Consider the following 20,801-nt stretch of genomic DNA (forward strand, 5'->3'; position numbering starts at 1 on the left):
GGGTTTTTTTTTTTTTTTTTTGGCTGATGCTGAATAAGCGTGCTTTCTTGCATCATATGCCTCTACTAATGCTAATGCTAAAAAGTTCTTATTTAAGGGATATGTAATATCCTCAAATCAGAAGAAGAAAAACTGTTCTTTAATTACTAGAAATTCCATTCCTTTGCATTTGAAGTTTATTATGTACACCGTATTATTTTCTACACCATTTAATAAGGTCAAGATTATTCAGTTTCGAGATCATGTTACATTTGTTTGCGTAAAAATTTTTAACAACTGGTTCGCACAAACTAGTGTGAACTGACTGCAGCTCATCACTGGCTATAGAGATACAATAGATTTACTATAATTTTAAACAAATATCAATCTTTCCACATCAATAAATGTTCTGACAACCTGGGTGAAGTGATATTTGGCATAGCAGAATAGCAGTCAGCTGAAAAATTAAGTCGTATTATTTCATCAGCTAAAAACAAACAGAAAGGAGGGGGGAAAAGGATTTACATGGGTCAAAATTCAACAGATTTTGCAAATAGGATAAAAATGACTATTCTTCTATAACTTTGAATTGCTTAAAAATAAGCTTTACATGGGTTATGGAGTCCATTGTAGATGCAGATATTGAAAATAAAAATGTGAATAGCATGAGGGTATGGGGAATCCACTTGTTATCTAAGATCAATGGATGCTTTTACTTTTGGATATAAACTACTATAGGGTTGCACTAATAGTATTCAACATAAATTGACAAAGATTCAGAATGAGCCTATTAAATTTCAAGTTTAATAGCCATATATATAGGTTAATTGAACAAATTGCTTCGATTTGGTCGATTTAATCTATTTTTTGGTATTTAGGTGTATAGGGAACAGGAAAACCAGTTAGTGTAGTCTAACTTCTTCCTGGGGGTCTGTACATTGAGGTGGTAATAATAATAAATGAAGTTAGTATTATATATATATTTCAAACAAACAATTAAACAAACATCAAATCAATGTCAACTAACATTCTTTTACCTGGTCATCTATCCATTACTTCATCTGGGCTTGAGCGGATCGATAGCCAGTTTAAAAGAATGTCTCATACCTATCCATTTCTGTTATCCCTTTATCAGTTTTGCCTTCATAGTTTATTTTTGTACTTAATATTTTTGTACTTAATTAAATGATTTTAGACAACTTTATTCAATTGATAACTTATAATTAGATAACTTAATTTTTAGAAATATTTTTAATCTTATAATCGGAATCAGCAAACTGGTATAGGTGCAAAGCCCAATGGGTAAGTATCTGGTTAAGTGAAAAGGTTTTTACTTACAGTCAGTTGTCCTGTGGAGGTCTGTCGGAAAAAAAGGGGGGTTAGACCCGCTCTCTGTTTGTTTTATTGACTGATCGGTTTTTAGTGCGCAGACGCGCCTATCGTTTTGTTATGGCGTGATGTCGATATTGCTGTGAGGTGATATATTTGCAAGTCATAAGAGGGTTGATTTTTACATATGCCGGGGGGGGGGGATTCTTCCGAGTTGAAATGATATGTATATACAAGTCCGCTGTATTAGAAAAGGATGAATTTATGATGGATGTTGTTCATTTACATTATTTTCGTTAATTAGTTATTTACATGAATTTGCTATTGTTATTTACATGAATTTGTTACTGCTATCCCTTGGACTGGGCCGGTATAGCTTTTCTAAGGCATAACAGCCGCCGGTGTTGTCCTGGGGATAGCTATTTACATATATACAGCCTCCCACTTAGTAGGAGGCTGTATTTACATATATACAGCCTCCTACTAAGTGAATGTATACCTTGTGTCTCCTTGTGTACTAAGTGAATGTATACCTTGTGCTGTTTAGCTTAAATATGTTCTTTGTATGATGCTATTTTTCCATTTTGTCTTTCCTAGTTTCTAATTTTTGGATGGGTGGGTTAGCATAGGATGACGGATTACAGTGCGGTCAGAAGACGAGCCTCTTCTGAGCATAATAAATCTGGGTGGTATTTATCTGAGCGTAATAAATCTCAATTTAGGTGGTATTTATCCTGCATTTTTAATTTAGACTATTGATGGTTTATAGCTGTTTTATGGTGTTTTCAATAATTTTGTATGGGCAGATGTTCGGTTGATTTTTGCTGTTCATATGTATGGTCACTTTAATGTGGTGTTTGCTGTAATTGTTGGGTATATTGTTTTTGGTGAGGGTTTTTAGTAGTTTTTTAATTGCTTCCATTGTATTTTCTGTATTATTGCTGGTTGTTTGGTTCCTAATTGTGTTTCCTTGTATGTGTTTAGCAATGTTGCTAAACACAGTGGATGAGCTTTATGGCTGGGAAGTTGAAGTAGTCTCTTTTGTCATAATGTTTAGTGTCAGTAATGTCTTTGTTGATAGTGATCTGGCTGTCAAGGTAAAAAGCTTGTTGGTTGCTGTTTGGGTTGGCGTTCAATGCTAAGGTCTGTGGGGTGATTTTTTCTGTAGTATTGCTTATCCATATTTGGAATGCCTCTATAGGTGTGTTAAATTTGTATGCAGTTTTGAATGCGAATTGGAGTAGATCTTCGTATATGGATTTTCATGTGCTTATTAAATTGGTTGGGCTATTGGGTCTGAATTTGGTTCCTCTTTCCATGATCTCTTTTAGTGTGTGATCCTCTATAATGCTATGGTCGCCTGTGATGAATTTGATTGTGCAGTATTCTTTCTTTGTTCTGTCTGGTAATCAGTGCCGATTCTGAATTTGAATACATCTTCTAGGGTATAGTTGAAGTGTATGTTCTGAATATTGAGTTTTTGGTGAATTCTGTTTAGCGCTTTTAGTTTACTAATTTTAAGTGTAAATAGGGTGTTGTGGATGTTTTTAACATTGATGGGGTCCTTATCCCATTCTGTGATGAGTTTTTCGAAGTCGTTTAGGTTTTGTGTTTTGTATTTATTATCTTCGTTGTTTTCTTGTCTAATTCTATTATGTTTTAATCCGTTTTTGTTGAGCTGAAAGATTAGTATTAGTAACGGCCGCATGGTGCAAGAAAGCCTATGGCTTATGCTGCACCAGCCAAAAAAAAAAAAAAAAAAAAAAAATATAAATCCGAACAAAACAATGATAAAAACAAAAAAAAAAAAAAAAAATAAATAACTAAATAATAATAATTAATAAAATAAAAAATAAATAAAAAGGAAATTAAACCTATCATCCTATGTGCTTCCCTTACCCGAAAGTACTATCCAGATGACCTTTGAATTTCCCCAAACTGTCGGCCTCTACCACCCATGAAGGCAACTTATTCCAGTAATTTATAACTCGCTGGCTAAAATAGAACTTCCTGCAATCCAATCTAAACATTTCCCCCCGTAACTTGAATTTATGTCCCCTAGTTCTAGCATCATTTATAATCTTGAAAATTTTGTCCTCATTCATTTTACTGATGCCTCTCAGAGCCTTAAACACCTCAATCAAATCTCCTCTAAGGTGTCTAGTTTCCAAACTCTGCAACCCACATATTCGAAGTCTTTCTTCATAAGGATGCCCTTTTGCCGATCTCACCAGGCGAGTTACCCTTCTTTGCACCCTTTCAAGAAGCTCGATGTCTTTCTTTAGGTGCGGTCTCCATACTTGAACACAGTATTCCAAGTGTGGTCTAACATAAGCCTTATATAATGGGATTATCACGTCCCTATCTCTACTTGCAAAAGTTCGATAGATCATTGATAGGACACCATGGGCCTTCCTTGCAACCTGTTTACAATGCTCAGAGAATTTCATGTCTGACCGTATCGTAACACCCAAGTCCCTTTCCTCCAGTACTGGCTTTAGTTGAACTCCACCAAGTGAATAAGTTATTTTGGGATTACTGTTTCCCAGGTGTAATACCTGGGAAAGATAGTGTATGTACATTGGTCGGGGTTGGTGTATGTGAAGTTTCTGCCATTGAATCTGTTATTAAGTCTGGGTATAGAGATTTGTACATTATTATAAGCAGGTCCTCCATGTTTTCTCTTTTGGTGGTATTTTCTATTATAGCTAGGATTACAATAGTTATATTGGGGAATTTGTGCTTTTGCAAGTGTTTGTATTCTATTTTGTTGGTGTATTTGTCTGTGGTGTTGGCGTTATTGCCTTTTGTGGGGTTTTCTCCATATTTATTTATTTGTGATCGGTGTAGGTTTATTCTTATGTGCAGTTCTGTGCTAGTTTGTCCTATGTATTGTATTGTATTCCGCATGTTTTACAAGTAATTAAGTAGATGATATTTTTTGTGTGGCAGAATGTTGGTGTGCTATCATTGTTTTGTTGGTGTACGTTATGCATTTGCAGACATGTTTTGCAAAGTTTACTGTTACATTTTTTGAATTTTAGTTTATTCTGGTGTAGAAGGATTTCTCCGTAACTTTCTTTGTATGGGAGGTTATGGTGTTTGGATCTGCTAGGTTTTGTGTTATTCACTTGTGGTGTGACGGCATTGAATGCTATATGACCGTTTTCAGGAAATATCGGTTCCTGTGTGGTCATGTCTATTCCCAGGGTGCACTTTATGCTGTGATACCCGTACAGTATGTTACTTTTATCTGTATAGTTGTTCATGTTTATTCCAATTTTACAATGTTATTAAGTTAATTGAAAATGAAGGCCCCGGTTCCTTGTGGTTACACCGTAATACCTTATTTTTAAGTATTGTCGATTTGTCTTATTAATAACTTTAGTAGTATTCTCTGCAGCCATAGTTAGGAATACTACTAAAGTTACACCGTAACTTTAGTAGTATACGGGGGGGGCCTACATTTTCAATTAACCTTCGAAGGAACTAAACTGAGAGGCTCATCAAGCTCTCAGCTACCCACATCAATGCCAGAGCTTCACTTGGTCATCACGCAACGCAGCAGCAACCCCCAAGACAGAATGCACTGGTCCCACAGGAACTAGTAGTTGTTGGTGACTCTATTGTCAGGGAAACGGGGAACATGCTTTGTAAAAAGGATAGGTGGAACAGGACCACGGTATGTCTGCCAGAGGCAAAGGTCGATGACGTAGGGCGGATATCATCTTTTAAGGGCACAAAAGGTGATATAGTTGTACACATTGGCACAAATGATATCAAGAGTAGGAGACCAGCAGAATTACTTAGCAAGTACAGGTCACTGTTGAAAAAAAGCCGTGAATTAGGGTTGAATTTGAAAGTGTCTGCAATTCTGCCCAGACACGATAAGAGGGAGTATATGATGAGAGCCTTGTCGATCAATTCAGCCCTGGAAAGACTGTGCAAGGCTCAAGGTGTAGAATTTTTTTCAGCCTGGACTGTACTTGTTAACAGGAGAGACTGCTTCTACAGGGATGGGATACACTTAAATAGAAAGGGTGCAAGAATATTTGCTGGTGCTATCAAGGCAGTGTTAGGTGGGTCAGAAAACTGCTAGCTTGGGGGAGACAAAGACTAATAGATTAACAGTAGCCACTGGCAGAGGTGAAAGAGATTCTTGCATGCTTATATTGGAATGAACAGAAGCCTGAAAAACAAGATGCAGGATATTTCAAAGACTGCTGGGAGTCATTGCGGTACAAGTAAACACATGGGTTGTGTTAGGGTAGCTAAGAATAGAAACACGTGCATGTATACTTGTGTGTACACCAATGCTAGGAGTTTAGTAAATAAATTTGATGAATTTGAGGTATTGCTCAAAACATCAAAGGCAGATATTGTTGGGATATCAGAGACGTGGTGTCACACAGATATAAGGAATGCAGAACTGGAATTTGGGGAGTATAACGTCTACAGAAAGGATAGACAGGATAGCAAGGGAGGAGGGCTTATGCTATTAGTTAAGAAACACATAAAATCCAAGGAAGTGAAGCCAGTCGACATCACTGGACAGTGCAGTGTCGAGTCAGTTTGGTGTGACATAAGCATTGGGAGATCAAAATTGAGTAGGAGTGTGCTATAGGCCTAATGACTCTGATGAGTATAATAAGAAACTGTACAGGGAAATAGAGTGGGCCAGTAAATCAAAGTCTTATAATGGGGGATTTTAATTTCCAAGATATTGACTGGAATTTGGGGGCTGATCACTCACACATTAGCATGGTTTTTGTGGATTTATTGGATGATTGTTTTCTACATCAGCATGTTCGGGAGGCAACTAGAGGGAGTAATACTCTTAATTTGATTATCAGTAGTGATTCTTCATGCATTAAGAATCTGCAGATAAATGAACCACTAGGTGGAAGTGATCACAGTGTGCTGAAGTGGGATTTACTCAAAGAGATAACTACCATTAGGGGTAAAGGGAAGAGTTATTGCTTTCGTAAAGGCGACTACGATGGACTGAGACAGTATTTAAATTCTATACAGTGGGACCAACTGATGATGTTACCAACAGCAAATTCAAAATGAGAAGCATTCAAAGAACTTATCTTGGAATGCTACTAGGCTTTACATACCAACTAAGAAATATTGTCCAAGGTTTAGGCCTAAATGGATGTTAGATGAACTAATGAGACATATGGCAGAGAAGAAAAATGCATGGGATACATACAAATTAACAAACGACACAGAAGCCTATGATAGATACAAGTTGATCTGTAACCAAGTTACAAAGGAGTTTAGGCAGGCGAAGGCAGATTACGAGAAATCCTTGGCAAGGGATGCAAAGAAAAACAGCAAAGAGTTCTTTACTTATGTAAACTCTAGAAGGAAGAGGATGAATCAGATTGGTCCACTTGATATCGATGGGTCAACTGTTGATGATCCTGCTCAGATAGATAACAAACTAAATGAATATTTTGCATCGACATTCACACACGAGGAGTTATTCAGCGAGGGGAATGCCAGAGGTGTATTCAACTCTGGCAGTAAGCTAGAGAATCTTGTAATAACTGAGAGTAAAGTGGAGAGAAATTGTTTAAGATAAAGACAAGAAAGGCACCTGGGGTGGATGGGATCTATCCAGTTATATTAAAGGAGGCAGCAAAGGAAGTAAGGAAACCCTTAGCCATAATTATGAGAGCTTCCTTGGACTCAGGGGGCGTACCCACAGACTGGAGATGTGCAAATGTGACCCCAATTCACAAAGGAGGATCAAAGGCTGACACAAGTAATTATAGACCTGTGAGTTTAACTTCTGTTCCAGGAAAATTAACGGAGGCACTGGTTAAAGAAGCACTGCACGATCATCTAGACAAGACTTCAGTTATAGCTCGGACACAGCATGGTTTTGTTAAGGGGAAGTCTTGCCTGACCAATTTGATTGGATACTATGATGCAGTCACAAAAGAACTGGATGCAGGGAATAACTTTGATATTATATACTTGGATCTTAGAAAGGCTTTTGATACTGTTGCACATGGAAGACTGCTGCACAAATTGGAGCAGTGTGGCATTGGAGGCAAATTGTTGCTATGGATAAAGGGATGGTTGAGGGGGAGAAGACAGAGAGTGGTAATCAATGGACACTGCTCATCGTGGACTAATGTTATCAGTGGAGTCCCTCAGGGTTCAGTGTTGCGTCCATTGTTTTCTGTATTTATAAATGATATTTATGATGGTATATCAAGCTTAATGTCCAAGTTTGTAGACGATACGAAGGTTGGCGGGTTTGTCAAGGACACTACTGACACTATGCTGCTGCAACAGGATCTGGAAAGGTTGAGCAGATGGGCTGAGAGGTGGCAAATGAAGTTTAACATTGACAAATGTAAAGTACTACATACGGGAAACAGCAACCCCAGAGCAACGTATCAACTCTGTGGTACTACACTGACAGTTGTAGAGAATGAAAGGACTTGGGGGTGGTTGTGCAGGCAGATATGAAGTTCCCCCGGCATACGTAAAAATCAACCCTCTCATGACTTGCAAATATATCGCCTCACAGCAATATCAACATCACGCCATAACAAAACAATAGGCGCATCTGCATGCTAAAAACCGATCAGTCAATAAAACAAACAGAGAGCGGGTCTAACCCCCCTTTTTTCTGACAGATCTCCAGAGGACAACTGACTGTAAGTAAAAACCTTTTCACTTAACCAGATGCTTACCTGTTGGGCTTTGTATCACCTATACCAGTTTGCTGATTCCGATTATAAGATTAAAAATATTACTAAAGATTAAAAATATCAGTGTTTACCAAACTGTGTTCTGCCGAACACTAGTAATCAAATAGACCACGGAACACTCTGGCCCTGGGGAACTCCATTGTTATTCGTGGAATAATGTTATTAGTGGAGTCTCCCAGGGCCCATTGTTGTTTTCTATTTTCCGAAGATAATGATGAAAGCATATCAGGCTTAATGTTAATTTGCATGTGATACAATGGTTGTGAGGGTGGTTAATAACAGTAATGACGGTATGCTACTGCAATGAGGTCTAGGAAAGTTAGGCAGATGGGTTAAGGAATGGCAATTGAGTTTTAACACCGACAAATGCAATGAACTGCATATGGTTATCAGTAATCCCAGATTAACTTACCAACTGTGTGGACTACATTCAGTGTAGTAGAAAATGAAAAAGACCTGGGGGCAACTGTGCAGTCAGATGTGAAGTTCTGAGCAATGCAAACAAGCTGCCAAGACAGCTGATTGAGTTTTGTCAATGTTATACAGAAATTTTGCTAGTATGGATAAGGAGGCAATTATTCCTACTAACAAAATTCCTGTAGATCCAACAGCTAAACTGCATATGGCAATGGTCAGTCCACATCTTGAGTACTGCATACTGCAAATTTAAACAGATACGCCAACCATTTAAAACTGATTTAATAATAAAATAAAACAAAAGACTGTAAAATAATATTTACAAAAATTTATTATTTACAAAAAACTAGTTTGAAAAAAAAAAAAATAATAAATAAATAAAATAAGTAAATAAGTTAAAATACATTAAAATATAAATTTAAAAGCGATAAAAACACTATTGAAGCTTTCGGAGGTGTCTGCCTCCTTCCTCAGCAATAATGAAACTTAAGCGACACATCCTAAATACCAGGTTCATGGCACACGTGGATGACCAGGCACATACTCGGTATTCCTTTTATGTGTACCAGAACCGGAAGTGGTCTGGGGGGCGTGGAAAACTAAAATGTTTATCTCTGGAAAAAACCACCGCCTCAAAAAGGGGGGTGAAGCCTAACTCCCCTGTCTCTGTTCATGCTATTGTTGCCAGAGGATCCAATCCACAAACTTTCCAGCCACTTGCGGTCCCAGATTTATCAATGACCCTCTGGGGGTATAAATACAATAGAGAGGAAGAGCCCAATCGGGTAGTTCCACCTGTACCGCTTACCACAGTGTATGTTCTTACTATCCGGGGCTGTCAGATCGCATTGCGAGGATGCTTCGCGACTTTCAGACACGCTGTGTGCAGCTCCCAGGTCGGAGGTTGCACACAGTAGTGTCACAGGTCAAAGACCCCATTACTAGAGATTCTAGTAGTGGGGTCGTATATGAAATCACATGCCCGGATTGTGGGGAATGTTATGTGGGGGAGACAGGATGGCGTCTTAAGGACCATCTGGAGGAACATTCAAGAGCGATACGGACCACAGAGCTCAATAAATCCGCCATTGCTCAAGCACTATTGGGAAAAACAATGCCAGATCTCCCCCGACAACACTGTCATCCTTGACCGGGCGCATAGATTCTGGGACCGCAAGTGGCTGGAAAGTTTGTGGATTGGATCCTCTGGCAACAATAGCATGAACAGAGACAGGGGAGTTAGGCTTCACCCCCTTTTTGAGGTGGTGGTTTTTTCCAGAGATAAATGTTTTAGTTTTCCACGCCCCCAGACCACTTTCGGTTCTGGTACACATAAAAAGAATACCGAGTATGTGCCTGGTCATCCACGTGTGCCATGAACCTGGTATTTAAGGATGTGTTGCTTAAGTTTCATTATTGCTGAGGAAGGAGGCAGACACCTCCGATAGCTTCAATAGTGTTTTTATCGCTTTTAAATTTATATTTTAATGTATTTTAACTTATTTACTTATTTTATTTTAGTTTCAAACTAGTTTTTTGTAAATAATAAATTTTTGTAAATATTATTTTAGTCTTTTGTATTATTTTATTTTTTTATTAAATAAGTTTTAAACGGTTGGCATATCTGTTTAAATTTGTGGTATGAATAATCCCAACCTTAGAGGCCTTATTGCAGATACTGCATACTGGTCTGGAGGTCTCATTTTAAGAAGGATATGGAGCTGCTGGAAAGAGTAGAGAGAATGGCAATAAGATTCGTGAGTGGAACAAAGGGGTGCTCTTACACAAAAAAAAAAAAAAACCTTTTCTGCAAATTGCAGCACATCTGGAGACTAGGCACCTGTGAGGTGACCTGATTGAGGTGTTTAAAGTTTTGAATGGATTGAGCAAGTTCAGTGCTGACAGGATGCCTTATCTTGCTAAGACCACACACATAAGGGAGCACAAATTAAAGTTAAGGAAGGATGATTGTTGCAGAATAGATGTACGGAAGTTTGCCTTTAGCCAATGGGTGGTTGACTGCTGGAACAAACTTCAACCTGTAATTGTGGAAGTTGACAGTTTAAATAAATTGAAGGAAGAACTAGACAAACTATTTGGGGGAATGTATAAGTGAAATGGGAGATCCTTTTTTCTTTTCTTTTTGGCTGATGCTGTATAAGCTTGCTTTCTTTCATCATTTGCCACTGCTAATGCTAAATACTACATTGATAAGGAGGCTCACCATAGTGTAGCGTAGTGTTTACAGTCAAGCAGCACCAATGGTTTTCTACAATTCTGCCATACTTACACTTGTGTTACAATACAGTTCCCTATACAGGTCAGAATATGTGTGTGCGTAGTTGATGGTTTATGTCCAATCTAGGGAGTCCAAGATACCCTGGCTAGGCCAACCTTGGAAGTTTCTAGGGAGGCACCCACCAAAAGAAAGGTGAGGCAGAATGAGGGGGAAAAAAGCGGGTGAACAACAGAGAAGGATGTTTACTCCTGGCCAAGGTGGAAAAAAAAAGGTCATAGGGAAAAGAGTTACCTACAAGATCGCTATAAGGTATATTGTCTTATGGCAGAAAAATCCCACATTGGAGTAGTCCAGTGTCATTGTAGATCAAAAGAAATGTCTGTAGAGCTGGTAGCACTAGTTGGGCAATGTGTCTACTTAGGTTGACTCTGCAGTAAATATTCTGTTTCTGTTTGTTGTTCTTTATCACTTAAAAACTGCTTGAGCAAAGGTTGTGAAGGCATAGTAAGTTTTCCTTTAGAACAAAGATGCTCAAGTTAACTGGAATATCATTTATGGTTAATCTGTAGTCCTCATAGATTGGGCAGTTATACATGATATACTCCTAGTCTTTAGGGGAAAATCGCAGTGACAAAGTGGGTTATTGGCTAAGCATAAGCTGGTTGGTTTATGATTGAAAGGGCCATGTCCTGAAAGGTGGCATATAATCCTGGGGAGAATTGGGGGAGGGGAAGGAGAGGCTTTAATACATAGAAACTGTATGAAGGAACTTTTGTAAGAAATTCGTTCCTACAGTTTTGGGGAGAAGTGTCCTGCATCGCTCACCAACAGGATACGGCTCAAGACTGACACATTCATGCTATCCACGACACCATCCAAGATAGAGAATATTTATAGGCACAACCAGGTTGCCAGGATAATATATCAGAAGTACCAGGATAATATACCAGATGCCACACCTCTTTGACAGGTAGTCAAAGAGGTGTGGCATCTGGAACAAGTAACAACCATCCTGATCATTGTATCAACCACCAGCACGGTGCCAAAAAGCCTACATAAGAACTTAGCTGCAATAGGCCTTCAAGAGAACACCTACAAGGAACTCTAGAAAGATACAACTGTGAACACTTAGAAGGAATTCTAGAATGCCACAATCCTGACCACCTGTAGGATAATCAGGTTTTGAGGATTGTGGCCAATAATGATAACTGGACATAACAACCATGCACCTGGTACCAGTACTCATCAAGGAGGCGGAATAAAAAAATAATATATATATATAAATATAAGGAGAAGAAAGAGATAATAATAAATTACAATAATAATACAATACAATGTTTTATTTGTTATCATATGAAATTTAATAATAATAATAATAGCAATAAATAAAATATAAAATAAAGCAAAGCATCTAATTGACTCCCTCTTCATGTAGATACCTATCCTTTAAATCTGACCAATACTGATCTTTGAATTTCCCCAAGCTATCAAAGTCTTGACTGCCCATGGACGCAACTTATTTCAATAATCAGCAACTCACTCACTGAAAGAAAACTTCCTGCAATCCAGTCTAACCCCAGGGGCTCACATCTGGTGAGTGTAGGCTTGGCACACCCAGGGTCCTGAGCTGGATATCATCATTCTTCTCTTTCTTGGTGATTCTCTCTCTCTCTCTCTCTCTCTCTCTCTCTCTCAGGGTAACTCAGAAAGAAATTTTTTTTGGCTGGTGCAGCATAATCTTCAGACTTCCTTGCACCATATGGCTGATAATAATAATAAACCTCTTCCTCTGTAATTTGAATTTATTTATGCATATATGTACATATTTATTTATGTATATATATTATATTATTATTTTATGGGAAAGATTATAGTAAGGGAATTATATTAAGAGACATACCTAGATAAATCTATGGAAAACGCACAAGTGAAGTATGTTACATATATACAAAAGATAATATACACATTTAATTTATTTATGTACCAGGTGATAATAAAATAAGTTTCCGTATTGAGGAGACCCTAGTGTCAAAACAGTTAAGAGTTAGCACTGGGAAAATTGGTGGGTATATGTCATTTAGGGTATAGGGAAGTGATTTGTAGAAGAAAAAAATTTAGTTCAAATTTCTGCCACCAGGAGAAATATGGCACTGCACATATGTAAAAGTTGTCATTTACTTCAAGACATGCTGCTTACACAAATGACATCCTGTTGGATAAAAGCAAAAAAGCCAACACCGCCATCAATAACCATTATGGCTCTTACAAAAAAGGAACGTGCTCTTTTAGTAGAACTGTTCTACCAGAATAATAGTAATGCTAATGCAGCACTATGTGAATATCAGAAACTTAAAAGCCTTAAAACTAGGTGCTTCTTCAATTATTTTGGATACACCAGTCGAAGTTGCATGCATTAAGATTTTTATATTTGTAATAAACAAAAATGGCACACTCACAAGGACAAAGGTTACTGACCCCTGCATTAGATCTTGTTCCTAACCTTTTTCCCAGTGTCTTTCAAGATGACACTGGGAAAAAAAGAGGTTCACCACAAGAAATTGAGGATGGGCTGTAAATTTTCTATATTGCCATGGAGGACTCAGAAAAAGATTAGGAACACAACCCGATGTCAGAGGCTTACTTTGAAGCTTTGTGTCATGATTTAAAATAATAGCAACTATTTAAAAATTTTCCTTTAGTTCAAACTAGTCATAGTAACTACGAAAAAAAAAAAAAAAAAAAACCAGTAACATTCTATTATGTTCTCTTACCCAGTCCCAACAACAATAAAACAAGGTTTGCTAATGACAGATTTATCATAATATTCCATCAACCCGGGAAGCGAGTTGAAATTTTCTTTCTCTTTGTATGAAAAGAGTAATAGCACAGCATCAACTTGATCAGGACAACCCTGAAATGACAAATGTGAGATAAAGGATAAGTAGCATAAATAAAAAAGCGCAATGTATAAATGTGTAATTACCATATTTTCCACATGATAATTACATGTTACATATATAATTAATACAAACTTTTAATTGTATATATAGTCATTTGCTATCAGTTCAACCAGTGTCAGAAAATTTTACAAGCAGTACACCATGAAACTGACTCTTATAAGAATGTTCAGGTAATGTGAATTTCAACTATGCAAAACTTCAGATTTATTGGTAAGTTAGTAAAAGTAATACTTGTTAATAAGTAACATTAACCCTCTAACATATATATACCACAGTACTGTATTCTAACAAATTAAAAATAAAAAACTTAATTATCTATTAGATATTTTAATTTATGAATTGTATACAGTGAATTCTGGCATTCCTTCACTACTGTCTTCAGTTTTAGCATTATTATTCATATAGGGAAAATAATGCAAGGAAGTAAGCTTAAAAAATATTAGCCATAAAAAATAAATTAAAAATATTATTTCATCTAATAATTTTTACACTCCTTTAATTTCATTGAAATAACCCATTTACACAACACCTTGAGGAAGCTTACTCCAACAATCAGTTATCCTCTGGATGAAAGCAAATTTCCACACATCTATCCTGAAGGCATGATTTAATTTAAATTTATTAAATTTAAATTTATGTTCCCTGTGTGCCATCCAAGAAAGAGTAAGGATGCCATCAACATTTAGTTTTCTCATAGACTTTAAAGCATTAAAGACTTCAGTCAGGTCCACTCACAGGTACTAGAGCTTCTAAATGCAGAAATTTACAAAACTCAAACCTTTCTTAGTAATGAAAACAGGGATACAATCAGATGTATACAATCACTCGTGTCCCTGACTAATCTTACTATGCTGCACTCATTTCTACAGATCAACATTCTTACTAGAATCATACTTCCACACAGGTATGAAGTACTCAAGACATGGACTAACTGTTGTATTATAAAATGGGATAACCATCTACATGTCCCTGCTTGAAAAAAATCCTGAATATCATTGACAGAATGCCATGAGCTGTCCCAGAAAATTGTCTGCGCTGCTCATATAACTTTATACTGAACTGTACAATTAGTATTAGTGTAAGGTTACAGAAGCATCAGCCAAAAAAAAAAAAAATTCCATTTTGCCTATCCATCCCCTACAACAGTTTGTCTAGTTCATCCTTGAATTTATTCAAGCTATCCACTTACAAAACATCACATCAGATGAAAGTTTATTCCAGCAATCAACCACCTGCAGGCTAAAGGCAAACTTCTGCAACCATTCTTTCTCCATTTGAATTTATGCCCCCTCATGTGCATAGTCTGAGCAAGAGGAAGAATCCCATCAGCACTGAGCTTGCTCAATCCATTCAAAGCCTTAAACACCTCAAGAAGATCATCTTCCATCTACCCAGTTTCTATATGATGCAATTTGCAGAACTGAAGCCTTTCATGGTAAGAGCACCCCTTTGTTTCCCCTCACCAATCTCACTGTCCTTCTCTGAACCTGCTCCAGCAGCACTACATCCTTCCTAAAATGAGACCTCCAAACCTGTATGCAGTACTCAAAAATGTGGCCTCACCATTACCTTATACAGTGGAATAATCATCTCCTTATCCCTGCTAGAAAAATTCCTGTATATCATTGACATAACTCCATGAGCTGTCTACAATGCTCAGAGAATGTCATATCTGACTACACAGTTACCCTCAGTTCTTTTTCATTATCTACTAATCTGAGCATAGTACCACACAGTTTATAAGTTAATTTGGGATTAATACTACCCATATGCAGTACTTTGCATTAATCAGAGTTAAAACTCAATTTCTATTTCACAGACCAAATGCATAATTTTTCTTGTGGCAGTAGCACACTGTCATTAACCACCCTGCCAACCTTTATTTCATCTGCAAACTTAGACATCATCATCATCAGCCATTTTCAATCCACTGCAAGATTAAGGCCTCTCCAGCAACTTTCCAGTTCCTTCTGTTTTGTGCAATGGCCATCCATTTACCACCCAAAAGCTCATGAATTTCATCTATCCATCTCCACCATTGTCTTCCAAGTTTTCTTCTAGCTCCTCTTGGATACCATTCTGTTATTTTCTTAGTCCATTTTAGTTCGTTAGTTTTGATAAGAATGTCCTTTATTAGAGTTTGCTGCCTAATCCATGTGTTTCTCTTCTTATCTAACAGTGATTCCCAATATAATTTGTTCCATTCTTTGCTGTGTAGTTCTTAGCTTCTCTTCCATTCCTTTGGTGAGTGCCCAAGTTTCACTTCCATAATTCATTGTGAGGAGTATATATTGGTTCATTATTTTATGTTTCAGACAAACTGGGATATTGCTCCTCAGTATGTGACTATATTTCCTGAATGCTATCCATCCAAAATTATTCTTCTCTTGAGTGCCAGCCATTTATTATTACAGCTAATAACTTGTCCCAGATAAGTATATGACTCCACCTGTTCAATTACTGCTCCTTCAATCATTATGTTCCTTTCTGTGGCATATTTGTTCATCATTACTTTTGTTTTAGCCATATTCATCTACAGTCCAAAATCCTTACTAACTGTGCATAACTGATTAAGATTTTCCTCTAATTCTTTTGGATTGTGGCTTATGACCACAATGTCTTCTGCAAATCGTAAATGGTTTAGGTACTCTCCATTCACAGTGACTCCTTTCTGCAACCAGTCTAATCTTCTGAGAGCTTCCTCAAGGGCAACAGTAAGCAACTTCAGAGATATCGTGTCTCCTTGTCGAACTCCTTTCTAAATTTTAAATTTACTACTGTCTTTGCTTAGTCTAATAAAGGAGGTAGCGTTCTCATATATTTTCTTCAAAATCATAATATATGAGGTACCTATGCCTTGTCTTTCCAGTGCCCGAAACATTGCCTTATACTGTATGGAGTCAAATGCCTTTTCATAATCCACAAATGCCAGGCATAATGGTGTTTTATATTCATTTGTTTTCTCCATTAGCTATGATATTACGTGAAGGTGATCCATAGTTGAGAATTCTGTCCTAAAGCCAGTTTGCTCTTTCAGTTGATTTTCCTCAAGTATTCTTTCTAATCTGTTAGTAATGACCCTTGTGAACAATTTGTAGATGTGGGATAACAAGCTAATTGGTCTATAATTTCCAATTTCAGATTTATCTCCTTTCTTATAGGACAAAACTATGATTGCATTATTCCACTCCTTAGGCATCATTGCACACCTTTTCTAATGCATTCTGTGAAGAATCTTGCCAGTTTGTGTTATGTCTCTTCCTCCCAATTTTAACAACTCTACAGTAACTTCATCTTCCCCCGAGGCTTTCTGATTCTCCATTTTCTTCAACGCATGTTCTACCTCATCAGGAAGAATATTGGGTATGTCGTATGTGTTACTAATTTGCGATCCATCTTCCCCACTGCTGGCATCATTCCCTCGTTCCTTGTATAATTCTCTATAGTGGTCTTCTTTTTATTTGAATTATGCCTTCTCTGCCATTTATAAGTACACCATCATTATTCTTCTGTTTCAGTATCATTTGTCTTTCTGTATTACTGCTCATGGCTGCTGATTTAAGTCCTTTGTTTTCCCTAAATGCTTGTTCTACTTTTCTTGTGTTAAATCTTCTTATGTCCTCTCTGAGTTTCTTTCTAATAACTTTGCATAACTCAATATACTCAATTTTCTCCTTGTCAGTGTTTATCTTGCTCTTCATTTGTCGTCTTCGGTTCATCATGACAAGTGTTTCTTGACTAATTTTTTCTTCTCTGGATTTCTTTTTCCCTATAGATTTCTTGGGCATTATCACTTTCAGAAAGTTGTAATATTCTTCATTCGATATCTTGGTCTTGGAAGCTCCAACCTGTTCTTAAGTTCCAGTACATACTGCTTTTTCTCCTCTTCTTTTATCTCAAAGACCTTCATACTATTTACTCGATTCAGTTTTTTCCTTTCTTTTCCTACATCTATATCATGTGCATCTTACCATTCTGTGATCACTTCCAACATTTACCTTACTCAGGACAGTAACATAATTCACGATACATTTTCTGTTAGTGAGGACAAAGTCGATTTCATTAGTTGTTAATCCATTTGGACCCTTCCATGTCCACTTTCTGTTCACCCTTTTCTTGAAAAAAAGTGTTCATTACTGACATTCCTTGAGATTCTGCAAATTCGACAAGTCTTTCACCTCTTTCATTTCTTTCACCAATTCCAAAATTTCCTATAGTTCTCCTTTCTGTGCTGTTTTGTCTTTTTCCAACCTTAGCATTGAAGTCCCCAGAATGATAGTGTAGTGGGTTTTCTACTCATCTAGAAGACTCTCAATTTCAGCGTACATTTCTTTAACCTCTTCATCACCATGGCTTGATGTTGGTGCATAAATCATTATAACCTTTAGCTTGTATCTCTTAGAAATCCTGAGTATTAGTCTTGACACCCTTTTCGATGTACTTTTGAATTGAAAAATGTTTTTTATATCTTTATGGACCAGAAAGCCAACACCACCTTTACTCCTTTCACTGTTTCCATTGGTGTACAGCAGATTTCCACTTGATAAACTTATAAGTGATTCATTTCTTCTTCTTGTTTCAGCCAAACGTTTTGCCAAACTCCTTGGCAAAAGATGCTAAGAAAAACCAGCAATGATTTCTTTACTTATATAAACTCTAAAAGGAAGGGGATGAATCTGATTGGTCCACTTGACATCCATGGTTCGACTGTTGATGATTCTGCTCAGATAGCAAACAAACTGAAAGAATATTTTGCATCTACATTCACACATGAGGAATTATTAAGTTTTGTAAATGGCAGAAGGTTATCCAATTGTAGCAGGATACTTAATAATTTTGGAATAACTGAAAGCAAAGTGGAGGAGAAATTGTTGAAGTTAAACATAAGAAAAGCACCTGGGGTGGATGGGATCTATCCAGTTATATTAAAGGAGGCAGCAAAGCAGCTACTCAGGTCCTTTGCTATTGGGTCTTTTACCTGAGACATCACTGTGTGCAACCTCCACCCGGGAAGCTGCACACAGCGTGTTTTATAACCCCGCAAAACTCTAGTGAGATGCTCAGTAACACCCGGATAGTAAGGAATGTATGCGGTAGCCACAGGAACAAACGGTTCCTGACGGTTACTCTATTCCTTTACTAAATCTGTCTATGATCCTCTGGGGGTATCCGCATTTTCTAAGGTCTGCTGTGACTCGTCTAATTTCACATTCTTTGTCCTCAGAGGTGGTGCAGTGTGACCCTGCTCTATCTAGTAGAGCTTTCACTATACTATTCTTATGCTGCCCAGCTTGTGCTGAACTATAATGGGTGTACTGGCCTCTGCACATAGGTTTTTTTAAACACAGAAGTTTTGAGCCTGGGGCCTACCCTAGAGACCAGTACATCCAAGAAAGGAAGGATACCTCCTGTTTCCACCTCTGAGGTAAATTGTATAAATTGGGAGAAGCTATTAAGCCAATGAAGTGCATCATTCTCTCTCCCCTTCTGGACCACGGTAAAGGTATCATCAACATACCTTTTCCATTTCTTTATGGGAAACTGACATCCACTAAAAACCCTGTCCTCTAACTCCTCCATGGCCAGATTGGCCACGATGGCGCTAATAGGAGTACCATGAACCTGTTTGTACATAACACCTTGGTACACCATAGTGGTGCTGGATAACGATAAATGCGGATACCCCCAGAGGATCATAGACAGATTTAGTAAAGGAATAGAGTCTAACCGTCAGGAACCGTTTGTTCCTGTGGCTACCGCATACATTCCTTACTATCTGGGCGTTACTGAGCATCTCGCTAGAGTTTTGCGGGGTTATAAAACATGCTGTGTGCAGCTTCCCGGGCGGAGGTTGCACACAGTGTTGTCTCAGGTAAAAGACCCAATAGCAAAGGACCTGAGTGGTTTTTTTTTTTTTTTTTGGTAGTTGTTGGCGCATAGGCTTCTGTGGCCATAATGCACCTCCCAAGGTTTTTGCAGTACTTTGATCCAAGCCCAAGGCGGGAATCGAACCCGCGACCTTTGGGCTGCCGGGCAGGCACTTTACCCACCCGGCTAGACCGGTCGGCGACCTGAGTAGTGGAGTAGTATACAGGATAAAATGCCCGGATTGTGGGGAATGTTATGTGGGTGAGACAAAATGACGGCTCAAGGATCGTCTGGGGGAGCATGCAAATGCTATAAAAACTGCTGATTACAATAAATCTGCTGTGGCCGAACATTTTTGGGAGAAGCAGCATCAAATTTCCCCAGAGGATGCGGTTATCGTGGATCGAGCACATGGGTTCTGGAACCGTAAATGGCTCGAGAGCCTACGAATCTGTTCATCCGACCACAATATTATGAATAGGGACAGAGGTATGCGTATGCATCCTCTGTTTGAAACTATCATCCTAAGTACGGATGAACGGTTCTGCTTAACACGTTCCCGAGCTATTTCCGCTTCCAGTTCAGACCATGCGCCGATTGCACCACGTGTATAGGTACCGTGAGCCTGTTATATATGGACGTGCTGCAGGAAGTTTTGTTATTGCTGAGGAAGGAAGCCGATGCTTCCGAAAGCTCCAGAGACTTTTATTGTTTTTATCGCTTTTAATCCGGTTTATTTTAGTGTATTTTATCTTAAGGATTTTATCACAGTTTTAATGTTTTTACATGTATATAATTTAATTTAATATAAGAGCAGTTTTTGTAAATAGTTATTTTATTTTAATATGTAAATATTTTAGTTACAGTAAATACTTATTCTTATGGTTGGTGTGTGAGCTGATTTAATGTTAAAATAAGCAAGCCTCCTTGTGTGTGCTAAGCGCAGGGTGTCAAGAAATTAGGCACTAACTCAGTGTCTGATGCGTGCCTATGAGAGTTTGAAGAGTTGGGTAGATACCCGACTCTTCAAAGCTCTCAGCTGCTCTACTCAACGCCAGAGCTCACACTTCGGCATTAGTCAACACAGTGGCAATTTCTAAAGCAAAATGCGTTGGTCCATAGGAGCTAGTTATTGTCGGTGACTCCATTGTCAGGGAGAAGGGTAATATACTGTGTAAAAAGAATACGTGGAATAGGACCAGGGTATGTCTGCCAGGGGCAAAAGTTGATGACATCGTAAAGTAGATATTTTTTAAGGGAACAAAGGGTGATACT

At 37.9% G+C, this 20,801-nt stretch overlaps 1 protein-coding gene across 1 annotated transcript in view; it reads right to left on the minus strand.

The window, feature by feature from the left end:
• The window catches only part of LOC150088177 (ciliogenesis and planar polarity effector 2-like), a 175,882-nt gene that overhangs the window by 107,934 nt on the left and 47,147 nt on the right, over positions 1-20,801 (minus strand). Inside the window, exon 4 of the mRNA XM_090370602.1 lies at positions 13,470-13,609. Coding sequence (XP_090226728.1) covers positions 13,470-13,609 — 140 coding nt within the window. The remainder of the gene's footprint in view (positions 1-13,469; positions 13,610-20,801) is intronic.

Source organism: Mastigoproctus giganteus, chromosome 3 (assembly GCF_048544385.1).
Source record: "Mastigoproctus giganteus isolate SK-2022 chromosome 3, ASM4854438v1, whole genome shotgun sequence".
Taxonomy (NCBI): domain Eukaryota; kingdom Metazoa; phylum Arthropoda; class Arachnida; order Uropygi; family Thelyphonidae; genus Mastigoproctus; species Mastigoproctus giganteus.